Source organism: Ylistrum balloti, unplaced genomic scaffold (genome assembly GCF_031769215.1).
Source record: "Ylistrum balloti isolate Yb309-2 unplaced genomic scaffold, AGI_CSIRO_Ybal_v1 Utg370450, whole genome shotgun sequence".
NCBI classification, from domain to species: Eukaryota; Metazoa; Mollusca; class Bivalvia; order Pectinida; family Pectinidae; genus Ylistrum; species Ylistrum balloti.
This window is the reverse complement of record NW_026782299.1, coordinates 2,970,853-2,988,103: the sequence shown is the minus strand read 5'-3', so window position 1 is coordinate 2,988,103 and position 17,251 is coordinate 2,970,853. Positions and strand designations below refer to the sequence as shown.

The 17,251-nt window shown below is 32.7% G+C and overlaps 2 protein-coding genes across 2 annotated transcripts; both read left to right on the top strand.

The window, feature by feature from the left end:
* The first annotated feature begins 8,125 nt into the window (after positions 1–8,125).
* On the top strand, positions 8,126–9,358 carry LOC132554966 (protein toll-like). Its single transcript, XM_060219294.1, has one exon. It carries the CDS (start codon positions 8,126–8,128, stop codon positions 9,356–9,358), a length of 1,233 nt encoding a protein of 410 aa, XP_060075277.1.
* Positions 9,359–14,960: 5,602 nt separating this feature from the next.
* LOC132554965 (uncharacterized) lies at positions 14,961–16,331 on the top strand. Its single transcript, XM_060219293.1, has one exon. The coding sequence runs from the start codon at positions 14,961–14,963 to the stop codon at positions 16,329–16,331; it is 1,371 nt and encodes a 456-aa protein (XP_060075276.1).
* Positions 16,332–17,251: the final 920 nt, after the last annotated feature.

Genomic DNA, 17,251 nt, shown 5'->3' with positions numbered 1-17,251 from the left:
GACAAAGAAGCAGTTACTATTCAGAACACCTCTACTTAATCTCCTTGTATTTCTTCAAGAGACTCCATTTAAATATTTCATTTGTTCACATTTTGCCCCATTGTTTATGAATTTGAGTTTACGGTTATGATGATGTTCTCATGATGGTATTTTCCTATTGTTTTTTGTTATATCTGCCGCATCGGAACCTCACACGTTTCTCGCCACACCAGATTGGGCAGGGTGTACTGTTTTTCTCCAGTTCTCATACAAATAAGTGCATTGGAAAAATAATACTTCCACTTTTGTTTATATGCCCATTTATAATGTTACTGGATGCTATCGCTTCTGGAAAAAGTGGTCTTTATCTCCTTCACAGTAGTTTCTGTGTAAATGTTTCGTTTGTTAATATTTTGCCATAGTTTTATTGAATTTGAGCTAAGTATAGTATGCTGACAATTTCTTGTTACTTTTAATGATATATGGTGTATATCAACTATCGTGTACATGTTTCGAGTCTATAAGCATAAATATATGTAATGTAAACGTAACCTCGAGGAATGAATAAATACAGCAAACATATCAAAGGTCAACATTCTAGCAGTAAAAGCTGTTAGTATGTCGGTTGACGAAAATTCCATTTCCCGATAGCAACTTATCTTCACCTTCAACCTTTTGCGTTTACGAATTGCAGTTGATTTCATGTTCAACGGCTTGTTACCAATATCACAATTTTCATGCAAGATGTCGGTAACTGATAAAAAAAACAAGGTTTTGAAAGATACAAGTTGATGAGGATGATAGGGAACTCTAATGATCTTGTGGATATGTTTTATTGGAAAATATTCTAATCCCTTGTTCGTTACGAAGTCGGTTATATGTGATGCTAGTTAATTTGCCTACTGGTCCGTTGTTGTTTACCTTCTAATTTAGGAACGTAACATTCACTACTAAGGATGAGCACGATTTGCAAGATGAAGCAGAAAACGCTTACTATCTTGGAAAACATGGACTTATTATTATTGTTCATTTCAACGAGTCTTCATGTTAATCTCCCATTGTTTATACTTGCCCTTTGAGTTTGATTAAAAATTCGAACCCATGGTCATAATCAAGTTCCTTTTTAATATAACGACCATTTCCTCTGCACAACTGTACATTAGCAGGTAAGCTGTAAATAATCAAGATTTGTTTTTTGCCTGAGTGAAAAATATTGTCAGGTGGACAGCTCGCATTTATTTGAATATGGGATAAAAGACAAATAAACAGTATATTGTAGTACACACATATGATATGCAAGTGCGTATATCGTTCTTATATATGAAACATTTTTGACTTTTTTGTTGTTAAAAACAAAATTAACTGATACAAGTCAATGAAAAACCACATTGGCATAGGAATTTGTTGGGATAATCCAAAATTGACAGAGGCATTTGATGTATTTGCTGATCCATATAATGAATTGAGAGTAATTACATTGTATATTCATTATGCAACACACTAGGTTGGTGGTTTTGAAGGACTCAAACTATGGCATCCACTAATACAACAGTACCATCATGCAGAACAAACGAAGGCACTTGTTTAGACTAAAATATATGCAATGTTAAACAAATTTGACAAAAAATAAAGTGTACCTGGGAAGTACATTGCAAAATGGTAAATATATAAATCATATTTTTCCGAAGTGTCAATCTATTTTTGTAATCAACATATATGGATTTGACTACAGGAAATGCCAACACTTGAGGGATTTAAATGCAAACATAAATGTCATACAATTCATATATCAAAACAATTATCTGACACACACCTTTACATTGATAGGACACACAGGCTTTGGAATTAAAAAACGTAAACATTGTACAATGTCCACGTGTGGTCAGTTTCATCTAACTCAGTCAATATGTATTCGGATAAAATGTTTTATAGACGCTAAGCTCATTAACATAAAAAAAAGTTAGTGTAAATACTTATTTCATTATTACGTTTAGTGCGAGTGCACCAGCCCAAACATACAGATATAGCTTTTGAAAGGTCGACCTTAATATTAAAACCTGAGATATCTAGTGGCCTTTTCATACATGCGAATATGTCTATCCTTTCGTGTGAGCTGATTTAGAGAAATTTCATTTTTTTAAAAAAGATATTGACTTTTTTTGTAATTTTATTAAGGATGTAATGATGAGAAATCTAGAAGTCATCAAGACGTTTTATCGTTTGGTGCCGTCATGTGCTGATAGGTTTAAGACGTCAACGTGATTAATTACATGGCATGTGTAATAACATATGATTGGCTGCAGATGGTAGTAGGGGCGGACAATGACATGCCAATTCGTGTAGGGTTTTCCAGCTGTAGCCCGTATCATTTTATTCCGTGCCATCCTGAACCCTAGTAATCCGCTTAATGAAATAAAAAACATGTTGCATAAACGATGGAAGCAATCGTGGACCCAATATGCCTTTTAAGATAATATATTAAAAAAGCAGGCTATACAAATCCTGATACAGATGGACATCCGAGCTGATGAAAGTGTTCCTCTTTAACTTTGTTGACAGCAATCATTATAAGTAACTGTATATAAACAAGACAAGGGTATTTTATACAGGTTCAAAATTGATAGGTATAACTGAAACATAACATACAAATGTATGAGACAGATATTTAGATTAGCAAGTAAATATAGTATATACAATGAGCAGATATGTCTGTATGGGCATTTTGGCATGACGAACAATAGTTTAGGAAATACAAAAATGTGAAAACAATCATGATCAGTAAAAATGTTAATATCAATAACAGCGTAATAAAAAATGTGAATATTGACTTTAAATAACCTCTCTAGAGTCAGGAATATTCGGACCCTGTGGGTCTACACAGTAATCTATAAAACAATACCTGATCATGCGATTGTATAGATAACCTTTCATCAGGCGCAGTATCATTTTATAGGTAACCACATATAAAATCTAGGCTTTGCCATAGAAAGGTAAGATAAGAACAGGGAGAGAAGGCTTATCTGTTGTTTCTTACATGTAAAAGTTTGTAGTGTGGCAAAGTAACAACTTCGCTGCGAAGTTGATTGGGTGCAAAATATACGATCCTATTTCACCAGCTAACACTCAATAACACATAGGACACAAATGCTGTGTGTATATAAATACGTGTATACTATACACAGCTATGTACAAGTTACATATAAACACATCCCAGAAGGCTGACTTTGGCTTACATTATAAATGATTTTTATAGCAATCTATAGTTAAATATCAGATTCGAATTAAGATTTTTGACCATCTGGTGAAAAGACCTATTGTTATATTTCTTATTAGAGCTTTTCACCAATGTTGAACAGACCTATGGTTTATATGTTTCATTTACTTCTTCTGCAACAAACTTGTGGATGCTTAATCTCTTCAATAGTATCAAACAGAATCATTGTCTCAATTGTGCTTTATAGGGCATGTTATGAAGATGTTCCAGCAACATTTTCCAGGTCAAAAATCCGATATTACCGATATGACATTACAGGTCAATGTATAAAAATGGTCAATACTAAAAAAACTGTTTAATGTTACAGTATTCATACTACGACGTTATTTGAAGGTAACCTATGGGGCTAACATTTTCTCATGTTTATAAAAAATATGTCTCATACAAAAAACCTTGGCTGTCGGGTCAAAGAACACAAATTTTTAACTTTTTTATTTCTTTTATAGATCGATGTAAAACGTCATTCCAATGAAGCAAGACTTAGTGTCTTCAGTGCCTTTTAACCGTTTACAATTAACGTTAGATGCCTGTTTGAAAATTTCCTTTTATCTTTTATAAATACTGACAATTTGGTAAAATGTATGTTTCGCATATATCAGTTTCTTATATTTCGTCACATTGATGTAGGAAAATTTTCCCTAGATATCCTCTACTATTAAGTGACATTTACAACTTCATCAGAAAGAGAAAATGGCCGCCATGACGTTATATCCTATTTAAACTTGCAATTTCTCATTAACGGTTGAATGTATTGAATTCATCTATGGATATATTATGTAAAATAACGAGTAAATGACACGTATAAGGAAATACTTTTGTAAAAGTCAACTTCCGTTTCTCGGTAGGAGTTAAAGTTGGAAACGACCATTTTGAGTAACAAATTTTTAAAACTTCTTTTCAGGTCTCCCAATGTCAAGAGTCTTGATAATTCATATTTAAGAAGCTCAAGTGATTGACTCTAAAGTTTGGTAATATACATAACATTGTCTGCTTTTGTCTGTTTTTTAAAACACGACATCTTGTTTCTGAAAGGGGTCAGATCTGAAGGGTCAGATATGTAAAGTGTTATTATACAAACTTTGAAAAAACTTTTTAGAAGGTCAGGTACATTGATATTTCACATGTAAGATGTCCCAGTCGTTGGTTATCAGGTTTGATAATATGAATAGCCTTCATCCGCTTTCAAGGTCACAGGGATCGTTTTTGTTAAAACATTTAAATCTTTTCAGTAACTAAGAGATACAAGGTGATTATGTTTGATAATTTGCATGTTGCTATTGATATAGGTAAGAACATATTGTGTCAAATGTCAATTTCTGATCTTAGGAATAGGTAACGTTTTGAAATTTCTTTTCCGGGTTACACAAATAAATAATCAGAAGCTGTGCAGTCTAGATATGTAATATATAAAATTTTTGAACAGTAAGCTATTATGTTTGTGGAATGATTGCCCTTTAGGTAAAATGTTTTGTATTAGTGAAAATAGTCGTCAAATTGTCAGCCAACATTTTCTAGTTAAATGCTTTTGAATGTATCAGACATTTCTGTCTTCGTCGTGTCTTAGGTCATCTCACAATATCTAAATGATGTGTGTCGAGGTAGGGATGGTGTTCCTGTAAATTATTTGTTTGATACAGGAGTAAAATATGCATATCTGACCATGTACAATCCAATCCAGGAACTCTACCAGTAACAACGGATAAATTATCTCGTCATGTATCATTATTGGATTATGTTTTTATGTACCACAAATATAAATGCTTTGTCCCTGTTTTATCTTCCAGCGATCTTTTTCTTAAAATTGTATTTAGGTAAAATATCTTGTGTATGAAATCTTAAACTGTCTAGTCAGGACTATTGGATGTAATTTTGTTTCCTGAAATAAAAAAAAAAAATCCAACAGCAATTATTTATCACTTGTTAAGAAGTATAGGCGAGTGAGTATGCGTTATACGTTATAACTATGCGTTGTATAAATCTTAAGAACCGACAAGATACAGAATAGAAAAAAGGCCACGAATGACTGCGCCAATAATATATGTACAATTATGAGATTAATAACGATGTTTATTTTATCATTGTGTTCAATTTTCATGCACCTGGTACGTGGACTTATTTTTTTATATCTATTTTTATTAATTTTCTTTATATTAGTTTCAATATTCCTGTTCCAAGACATCAGTGTCATTGTTACTTGGAGCCTGAGGTCCACGTAGTTATATCATTTGATGCCAGATTTCATAGGAATCACAATTTGCCTGTCGCTATCTTAAGAAAATGTTATCTAGTGTTGTACAGCGTGATTAATGTCCTGTAATACCACATTTGACACAACAGAGTTGAATGCTTGACGTTTTTAAGTGTCAGTAAAGTTGTCAAGGTACTACCAGTAGTGAATGTTTGAATGGATTATGACCAGTACACATCTGTCCAAATTGAGTAATGTTAACTTTAATAAATCACGTGTTATAGCTGTAAAGGCATAACAATATATGTAGTTAACGGACTTTAAATATGCCGAGAGTGTAAAGTGTTAATTACATTGACCTGCAAAATCTAGATTAGCAACCGGCCACTTTAAACATCATTCGTGACCTCAGGGTCACATCACAAAACAAATTATTAGTGCTAGACTGTACAATACCTCTAGGCAGTGTTACGTCTGATATTTCCTACTCTTTGTTTAAATAGATAACAGTATGATATGTATATATAAGTAGTATTGGACTGGATGATTCATTTTTTAAGGATTTGTTATCTTGGAAAGAAAGAAGTTCAGTCAGATGAATCACAGGAAACGGACACTACAAAAAAGCAGAAATTATGTATATAGTATACATACATAATTTTGTTTAGCAATATAAAAGCTATAATTCACATGTAGAATGTCAGATTACTGTTGTTGAACAAGTGTATTTAGACTTCATAGATAAGCTTGAAAATCTGTAAGCCATTGACCACTGACAATAGTTGGAAGTGTAAGCAAAGAGATTCATAACTGTGTGATGTACATGGATCTTTCAATCACAGAAGAGGACTAAAGTTCAGGTACCCAGTGGATGCTAATAGCATTGCGCATCTTAGAGCTTACAACTATTTTTGCATTCGACTCTTTATCATCTTGTGTGGATACCATTCGTGAAAATATGATATCTTATCTTGGGGAAAACAATTTGCATAAAAGTGTACTTGTTAATTTAAAATAATACACTCTGGGTAATCACTTTTTACAATAATACAATAACATGCATATGGCAATTTAATAATACGTAATGAATAATATATTATATACCACGCAACTATACCTCTCATATGATTTCATACATTATCGAATCCAAACACAATTTTGTAAACTATCTATTATTCATTATTTTTCACACCATGGATGTTTATGAGTAGTAATTCTGTGGAACAGTTATGTCGAAACAAAATTGTAAACATTGTGATATACTATTACAAATGTTTATCACTTGTAGCTGCACATTTTGATAAGTTTTGCTTTACTCATTTTAAGTATATATATCAATACACTGATTATTGCTTACCTGGCTTGTAAACCCACATGGACTCCAAACATTTCCTAAAATCCTTTTTCATGAGATATATTTTAACTAAGTTACTCCTTTGTATTACTTATTAATATATATTTTGGATAACAAACTCCGTTGTATGCCTATTGATTGAACTTCAGTAACTATTATGCATCGTTGTTGCAACATTAAGAGTACTTCACACCGTACTTGCAAAAGTAGCATGTCCACATATTGTTGTCCTTTTTGAAATACAGCAACTTGCTGTCTTTATTTTCCATGTAACTGGTAAGTCGAATTTGTCATTGTTGCTTTTATTTTATGTTCAATGTATCAAGTAATACTAAAAGCGTAATAAATTGGCATGAATGAGATACTTGTTACACGAAGATCAGTTTTGAAATTGAATAAAACTGAACAGAATCAATGTCATTATTTTGTAATTACTTATCAAACATATATTGGAAACAGATAAAACCAGGTGGGTAAAAATGTAATTAGAATACATAATCCAAAAAAAGCTGACAAACGCTAACTAAAAATCGATTTTAAAGTATATACACAATTAATATACAGTCTAAGAAAATTTCATATTGTCAGGTCCAAGCTAATTATATATTCGGTAGTGGTCACGTATTTTATCACTGCCTTCATTTCCGTGCTTCTGTTGATTAATTCTTCAACTTTTTTTAATCTTTAAATATATATGACATCCATCATAAACACCGTCAGATGAAATATGTTGGTAATCTTAACTATAATCTAAAATGCCATGGACATTTTTTCATTGCTTTCGTCACAGTTGTATTTGTAACATAGAATTAAAGTTAGAAGCTTTGTTAATTTTAATGACTAGAACATGTATTCCTTTTTATTAATACTTTCCGTCCTTATTCACGTCACATCTCCTTCATTATTTTTTTTACTTCTGAAAAAAATCTCGATAACTATAACTTATGTTAATATGTTGTTTGCAGCGTTTAAAAAAATGGATATTTATTTGTTTTGTTTGGCACTGTGAACCGAAAATACAAACATTTCCTTTTCAAATTATAATTTTTATTTCCTTTAGGATAAGTGACTTTTAATTTACATTTAAAAAGATGAAGAGGGAATTTATTCGAAGTTTCCAGTCTGTCAACGTACCAAGTTGATTGACGTTTCGGTATCAACGGGAATTAATTCGGAAATCCCTAAATCCTTGCATAATAACTATAACAAACTTATTATAGATAGAGATATTTAAATTAAAACAGTAAAATCCGGTTTCAGAGCAGTTATAGGATCTTTTAGGATATATAGGTGTGAACGCACACGCACTTTGTTCACACGTGAAGTCAAGATGTCAAAAACACATTTATGTTTGAGTTCTGTGTTGTTGTTAGCAATGATTCATGTAAGTAGCTTGAGAAGATTACACGATCGCCTGCCACGCCAATGGTTTAACATATGTAAAGTGAGGAGCAAATTGTCATGCTTAGACCATGGGACAGATTCACACGTTGTCGATGTAATAAGGAAGGAAAAGCTTACTTGCCTGGTTTGTGATGTTCATCCTGATAATATTTGGAACTTTCACGACTTCAGACGTTTTACAGAAAGATCAGGGAGGGATTTTGCGATTTCTGTGCGTTGCCATGATGAAGGTAATATTACTCTTCCGTTTCCTATACGCGCGGCAGGACTGCGATATATCTCGGTTACCAATTGTTTGATACTTGACTACATGTCAGAATATTTTGACTCTGCCATCAATGCAATCCCCGATACTTTGGTATATAGCAGTATTAAAAACTCCGTCATTCTTGTTGATATAATGAAACTAATAGCAATGTCAACCAACATGACTGATCTTACCAGAGCTGCCAAATGTGGACCCGAGAAGAACATCATTGTCTCCATTGCGAAAAATATTTCGTACACGTTTGGAGAGTTGCCAGAATCAATTCTTGACGACGTTTTCGACAAGTTTTTCTCAAGTACAACATCGAAATTCATGTGGGGGCTTCTGACATCTTCTCATACATGTTTCTACTCAAAGCTGATTGAAATGGATCTGAGTGTTTCGAGAACCCGAGGGGCAAAGTTTGACAGTATCCTAATTAACAATGCGCATTACCCAGCACTAGAGTCATTGAAAGTTTCTGATTCTCTACTTAGCAGTATACCAGATAAGTTCAATTACTGGAGAATGGATTTCCCTCGGCTGATGAATCTTGATCTGTCTCATAATCATATTGAAGGATTTGACGGTGTCTTGGACTACGGAAACCTGTCGATAGATTCCAGAATCGGCACTCTAGACCTTCAACACAACCATATATCTTTTATCACATTGCACGAGTTAGAATCTTTACTACATCATAGGTTTGTGAAGGTCGACATCAGAAACAACCCTTTCAATTGTGATTGTAAAATGCGAGATTTCATCGATTACTTCAGACGACCAAACAATCTTATACAAGGAGGAAATGCAGAGCAGTACGACTACTTAAGACGTCTGAAATGTCAGGAACCACTTTTCTTAAAAGGTCGAACTATTGTAGATTTAAATCACAGTGATATTGGATGCTGATATATGATAATGTATCATAAACGTAGTACTTACACCATAGGAATATTTATTTTCATTTTTGGTATTGGTTTGCATACAACTATTTCACCATGTAACGCAAATTCATTGTAAATTAATTCATTTCTACATTTTCACAAACTGCAAATGTAGAGTTTTGCAAGAGGTATAATTCCTGACCAAAAGGACATTTTCTTTTCTCGCAGCATTTATTACAGTTTTTTCAAGGCAATGGTATGTCTTTAGTTTGATTCTCTTATGAAATCTAACAAATTTGCCAGCAATACACAAATAGCAGTACAGAAATGTATACAGTTTAAATCTATAAAATCTAGGACATTCCATTATTTTACGAAATTAATTCCATATAAATAACTCAAATGTTCTTCAAATGTTATGAAATCACATGGAAGCCTTGAGAACAACGCGGATTTATTTATTAACATGATTAAACTTTTTAAAATAAACAAAAAAGATATTTACCTTAAAAAAACAAAAAACAGCTGCAATTTAAAGTTTCTATGTGTCAATATACTTTATAATTAGATTCGTTATAAATTATGTATTGTTTGTGGTTCGCACTGTGTGAAACAATGCAAATGATTTACATATAGAATAGCGTAATCCTATTAGTTCACCTTAGAATTGAAAGTGAAAAATAAAAGTCACACATATATTTGCAAACATGCTTTATTTTTTTCTTTAATTTATTTTCATTGTTAAATGAATATTTATTGATGTTTTATGTAGTATTTATCTTTTTTACAATCCTTATATATGTATAAATATTTCTAAAATTAAAATGTTTGCAAATCATTACGTCATTAACGAAAAAGTAAATGCATCTATGTTCTGTAGCTAATTGTCACATGATTTAAACGTCTTTGTTAAACAAATGTCTTTCTGTAGATATTCATGTCACTGCTGGTAGGCGTCCTACTAGAGTCTGTAATGAGACTATAATTCAAACCAATCACCACCAATTGTGTTATTTTGTTACTTTACTTTAAAATGTTATTTTGACAATAAAATTACCTAACAAGAAGATGGCCTTGTTCATATTAATACATTTTGCACGTAAAATACGATTAACTATAACATTTTCAACTTACATAAAGTGAAAATGAAATAAGTGTGTAAGAGATGATTGCGTTTTTTAAAATGTTCAGAATAATGGATTTACCATAAAGCCGGTAATTTCCATGAGTCAACATTATTTTCGATTCTCTTTGAAAAAAGACCGAATAAAATTTCCATGAATTTGTATTTTGCTTTCTTGATGTAAAAGTACATTTAATATACTCGCGTCCCATATCATGGATTAATTCTTTTAAAATAAAAAAAAAAAAAAAATCGACTGCATACTGGATTAAATCCAAAACCATAAACTAATATAGCTATAATTGCTCGAGATACATAACTACTGTTTAGTAATTTGATTGGGCATATATTCAGCGGTTATCCACTGTCTTCCAATTCATTTCAATGATATTTCCTCAAACTTTTTAATCACTGTCAAAATGTTTTCTACATAGATAGTATCTCGTTATCTTTTATCTTTGTTTTTGATACTAATAAAATCTAACTCCTCAAGTCTATATTACATGTCACGTTTAAAAGGCTACCATATACAAGGACACGTCATGATATAGATGTGAACATGATAATCAATGTTTGCTGTTTCGCTTCTATGATCAGAGACGAAGATGAAAAGGTTTGCCTTTTAACTACTTTACTGCATGATCCTCTGTCCTTCTCTCTGTTAAGAATGGGATTCAACAGTAATGGAAATTTAAGAACAGGCGCTATATGTTTACTAAATGCTAAACCTAGGAGGTGACTGAGGAGAATGCAGTGATCGCAAGAGGTGTCAAAATCTAGATGGGGAGGTGTGCTAGCCCAAAATTTTAGTAATTTGTTTTTATATTAGTGATAATTTTAGAAGTCCGTGATGTACACGTGTAGATTTGACTCGTGCCACTATTCGAATGAATTAGCAGTATCTACAATGTGCAATACCGAACATTGTACAAACGACACACGAGTGAATAGCGTCTTTTAATACAAATTCAGATCAGATACAATAGAGCAATGATCTGTATCGCACAAGAGATATGTCAATATACTTAGCTAAAGAGTATGAAATAACAAAGTCTCGTACAAAATATGAAATAACACAGTCACGTACAAAATATGAAATAAAACAGTCACTTACAAAATATGAAATAACACAGTCACGTATAAAGTTTGAAATAACACAGTCACGTACACAGTTTGAAATAACACAGTCACGTATAAAGTTTGAAATAACACAGTCACGTACAAAAGTTGAAATAACAAAGTCACGTACACAGTTTGAAATAACAAAGTCACGTACACAGTTTGAAATAACACAGTCACGTATAAAGTTTGAAATAACACAGTCATGTACAAAGTTTGAAATAACACAGTCACATATACAGTATGAAATAACACAATCATGTATAAAGTTTGAAATAACACAGTCACATATACAGTATGAAATAACACAATCATGTATAAAGTTTGAAATAACACAGTCATGTACAAAGTTTGAAATAACACAGTCACGTACACAGTTTGAAATAACACAGTCACGTACAAAGTTTGAAATAACAAAGTCACGTACACAGTTTGAAATAACACAGTCATGTACGAAGATTGAAATATCACAGTCACGTATACAGTTTGAAATAACACCTTCACGTGCATAGTTTGAAATAACACAGTCATGTATAAAATTTGAAATAACACAGTCACGTACAAAGTTTGAAATAACACAGTCACGTATACAGTTTGAAATAACACAGTCACGTACAAAGTTTGAAATAACAAAGTCACGTACACAGTTTGAAATAACACAGTCATGTACGAAGATTGAAATATCACAGTCACGTATACAGTTTGAAATAATACCGTCACGTATAAAGTTTGAAATAACACAGTCAAGTACAAAGTTTGAAATAACATAGTCATGTACAAAGTTTGAAATAACAAAGTCACGTACACAGTTTGAAATAACACAGTCACGTATAAAGTTTGAAATAACAAAGTCATGTACACAGTTTGAAATAACACAGTCATGTACAACGATTGAAATATCACAGTCACGTATACAGTATGAAATAACACAGTCAAGTACAAAGATTGAAATAAGACAGTCACGTACACAGTTTGAAATAACACAATCATGTACAAAGTTTGAAATAACACATTCACGTATTAGAAATAAATAGAGTTGTCTTGATAAGTCATATTTATTTGTACAAACCGTAAACCTTCAAATTGAATTTAATTTGAAATATGTGTATAATGAATCTGATATTCTTTTATATTAATTGTAAAGGCAATACAATGAAAACCTGTCGTCCTGTCGAGGAAATGTTTTGGATGTACACATACTTTATTGCTACATCTATTCCATCAACACTGAAAATGCACACTGTCAAAATGGGGCAGCCCATTCCTACACACAACTACTGTGTACAGCATATTTATCAAAACGACAAGGTACAAAGTTTGAAATAACACAGTCACGTATACAGTTTGAAATAACACAGATACGTATGCAGTTTGAAATAACACAGTCACGTATAAAGTTTGAAATAACACAGATACTTATGCAGTTTGAAATAACACAGTCACATATACAGTTTGAATTAACACAGTCACGTATTAAGTTTGAAACGGTCACGTATTAAGTTTGAAATAACACAGATATGTATACAGTTTGAAATAACACAGTCACGTATACAGTTTTAAATAACATAGTCATATATACAGTTTGAAATAACACAGTGACGTACACAGTTTGAAATAACACAGTCACGTATAAAGTTTGAAATAACACAGTCACGTATACAGTTGGAAATAACACAGTCACATATACAGTTTTAGATAACACAGTCACATATACAGTTTGAAATAACACAGTGACGTACACAGTTTGGAATAACACAGTCACGTATAAAGTTTGAAATAACACAGTCACGTATAAAGTTTGAAATAACACAGTCACGTATACAGTTTGAAATAACACAGTCACGTTTAGAGTTTGAAATAACACCTTCACGTATAGAGTTTGAAAAAACACAGTCAAGTACAAAGATTGAAATAACACATTCACATATAAAAAATAAATAAAGTTGTCTTGATAAGTCATATTTATTTGTACAAACCGTAAACCTTCAAATTGAGTTTAATTTGAAAAATGTGGATAATGAATCTGATATTCTTTTATATTAATTGTAACGGCAATACAATGAAAATCTGTGGTCCTGTCGAGGAAAAAGTTTTGGATGTACACATACTTTATTGCTACATCTATTCCTTCAACACTGAAAATGCACACTGTCAAAATGGGGCAGCCCATTCCTACACACAACTACTGTGTACAGCATATTAATCAAAACGACATAGGTCCATAAAGAAAATGTTTTTTTTCTTTGTAGAAACATATAGATATGATAAGCTGACAGTACCAGCAATAAAAGCGATGTTCTCTGTAACCTGCATTCGTATAGATGACATATGAAATGACGAAAACCAAGGCCGTGACACTTTATTACTCTGTATACATCAGCAATCAAGTGTCTAGAGATTCTAATTAATTAGTCTCTTAAATACCTATATGAAACAGCCATGTGATCTACCATTTTGCAGTTGGCAGACAGTGGTCGTATTCTTAGGTCTGCCGTAACCTACTTGTCACTTTTTAATTTATGGCACATAGGTATTTTACGGTCTTCTAATATCAATGTTAAACATTCAAAAATTGTTTGAAGTATGGGCCAAGTGTACCACCCCACTGCTTTCGTTATTTTTTGACCAATGTAGATTGTCCTCGGTTGCTTCTTAGGTTTTAAAAATTCAGCCTCACTAACGGGTCCTAGAAAGATGAAACAGCCGTATGATGTAGCTTAATTGATTTTTATTTTTACTATATGGCATATCATTCTACGTTAGCATCTTTTGCACACTCATACGTATGTGATCAAGTCTTTAGTTTGTTTTCATAATTGAAACACTTAATTAATATTGCTTATCAATTTATCTTAAATTAACAAGTAAGGTATGAAAACAAGTCAAAGTGAAAATTGGAGTACCGCAAGTTTCTTTTACATTTGTATCTAGTAAATATTTTTCCGAGAATATCTCATATCACTATCTATTTAGAATTGTCACTGGTCACCAACAACCTTGACCTCAAGTTTTTTTAATAGTTAATGCGTTACTGTCAGACATTTTGATATAAGTATTAGCCTTTCAGTCGCTTTCATATTCTAGATTGTAACTTTGCTCTTGACAAGGCCGTATTAAGGACTTCTGTAATTCTTATAACATACGCAGACGTGACGGTGTACATTCACATTCAAATTCAAAGAAAATGACGTCATTTCCAACAAGGAGCAGACTATGTTCACGGTACAACATAAATATAGCATTTATGATTTTCTGCGCGATAAACATATGTCAATCGTTGGGAGTTCTTGGAACGGAAAAGGGATTTTCATTTAAAAATCCTACCTTCACAAAAACAAATTTTTCTATCACGCAAGTTAACTTGCATGCAGATGGACATACGAGCATGATTCCCAACAAGTGGAGAGATATTTGCAAAATCAAACTTACTATAGCTTGTTTTGATTCTTCAATGGAAGAGAGTGTTATCTCCATGATAAGAAACGATGCCCCTACTTGCCTCACTTGTGACGTAAGACCAGGGGATGTTTGGAACTTTCACGATTTCAGACGTTTCATGCAGGATCAGCCCGGAAACAGAAGTTACGCCATGACCGTCCAATGTTTCAATGGAGGAAACGTAACACTTCAATGGCCTTTGCGTGCAATTGGTCTGAATTATATTTCTGTTAGCAACTGCCTGTTAGTTAATTATACGGAAGATTATTTTGACAAAGATATCAACCAGCTGCCGGATACTCTAGCATATTATAGCATAACGGATTGTATCATGTACATTGATGTGATCCATTTCTTGAACGTCACCAGAAACGTTAATCATGTTACAAAGGCAGCAAAATGTGGACCTGAAAAATATCTCAATGTAGCTATCAACAGGAATATATCCTATCAGTTTAAGACAATTCCGGATTATTTTATTGAGAAATTAAGTGACAATTTGACAATCCACGCAGCTCGAAACTATCATAGAGAGGTTTTGGTTTCGCCTATTACATGCAACTACACAAAACTACTGATAATTGACCAGAGTAAATCAAAAAGTCTTGGATCAAAACATGATAGCATTTTACTTCAAAATTCCAAATATCCTGTGCTGCGAATTTTAAACCTTTCAGATTCAATGCTGAATGTGCTACCCGAACGCTTGGACGATTGGAGGTTGTATTTTCCTCGGATAAAGCATTTAGATTTGACGTATAACTCCATAAAAGAATTCCAAACTGTATTGGATTATGGCATTGAGAGTGAGGATCCTAGCATAGGACTTATTGATTTGAGATTTAATGCTATCACAACAGTTACTCGCGATGAGCTCACGAGATTACAACATCATCGATATGTAAAGATTGATATACGAAATAATCCTTTCAACTGTGATTGTGCTATGGCTGATTTTGTTGAATATTTCCAGGTAACTACGGCTGAAGAAAAATTTGGTATCTCAGGTCAGTATAAATATCTCCTGCATTTAAGGTGCGAAAGTCCACCTTCCCTCAAAGGCAGAATAATTGTGGATTTGACCATGGATGAACTTGCATGTAATAAAACAGAATTATCAGATGTTAGATTTTACCCAGTCGTGCTGTTAGCTATACTTACTGGCATCCTAGCGATTTATTTACTGTTAACGATTAAGCAGCAGGTGGAAATGGTTGTCTTACTATTTAAGAGACTGAAACGACTATGTTTATGTAGGCCTCGGCATCATCATGAACAGTCCAGCGAATCTAACGAGATAGGTTTAGCAACGTCATAAATCTTCAAAATAATTAGAAATAGTTAAATAGTGTTTCATAAGACCTAACATGTTACACCAATGACTGCATCAATTCCTGTTTTGTTTTATGAACTTGTATCTCATTGTAGAGACCATATAACAGATATACATGTTGAAATGTATATAATTGTTTTATGTGTATTGTTGTTAGAAAGAATCAAACTAGTAATTTTCTTAATTCATATATAAAAACAGATTTCTTTGAAGAAAGCTTATGAGGTGTCTAAAATATATCTAAAACATAGCATTAACATTGCTGTTCTGGATCTCTAATCATCGTTTCATGAAAATTTATCTACGTGGGTGTCAAAAGTACTAGCTTCGTTGCTTGTTGCATATTTGGTTTGCGCATGTCCCGACCCTTCAATTCGATATCTTAAGATTCCGCAATTTATTACGTTTCTGTTACAGTGAAATGTTGAGAAATATCACTCTTGTAGACTTACACCATTGAAATGGAGAACACAATTTATCAAATTGATGATTCTTAAAAGAAAAAAAAATCACACACACACACAAAACCAAAAACCTTAAGGTTTTGCTTACTAGTGACGCGACCTTCATTTCCATGGTAAACTTTGATTTCCATTAAAGTCAGCAAGCAGTGCAGCTCAAATGTTCTTATCGGGGTCAAACCTAATCCCCAACCAAACGTCTTGAAGTGGATCTAGACATTTCAGGAGGATTGCCATAGACAGCGACAGCTAGGTTGTCCCCATATTTACAGCACGTAGTAACAGAGGTCAAACTCGGTCTAAACGCTTTACAGCAAATTTTATCTAGTCGTAACATAAGAACCATTTTCTATGTGAATATGAAAATAAATTTACATTGAAATCTATTTTGGTGTTGATACATTGTTAATGATTTATTTTAAAACGAACTATGATTTGTCGCGC

What these genes read in the sequence shown, in the direction of transcription:
- LOC132554965 (XM_060219293.1), top strand. Translation starts at nt 14,961, where the DNA reads ATGATTCCCAACAAGTGGAGAGATATTTGCAAAATCAAACTTACTATA.
- LOC132554966 (XM_060219294.1), top strand. Translation starts at nt 8,126, where the DNA reads ATGTCAAAAACACATTTATGTTTGAGTTCTGTGTTGTTGTTAGCAATG.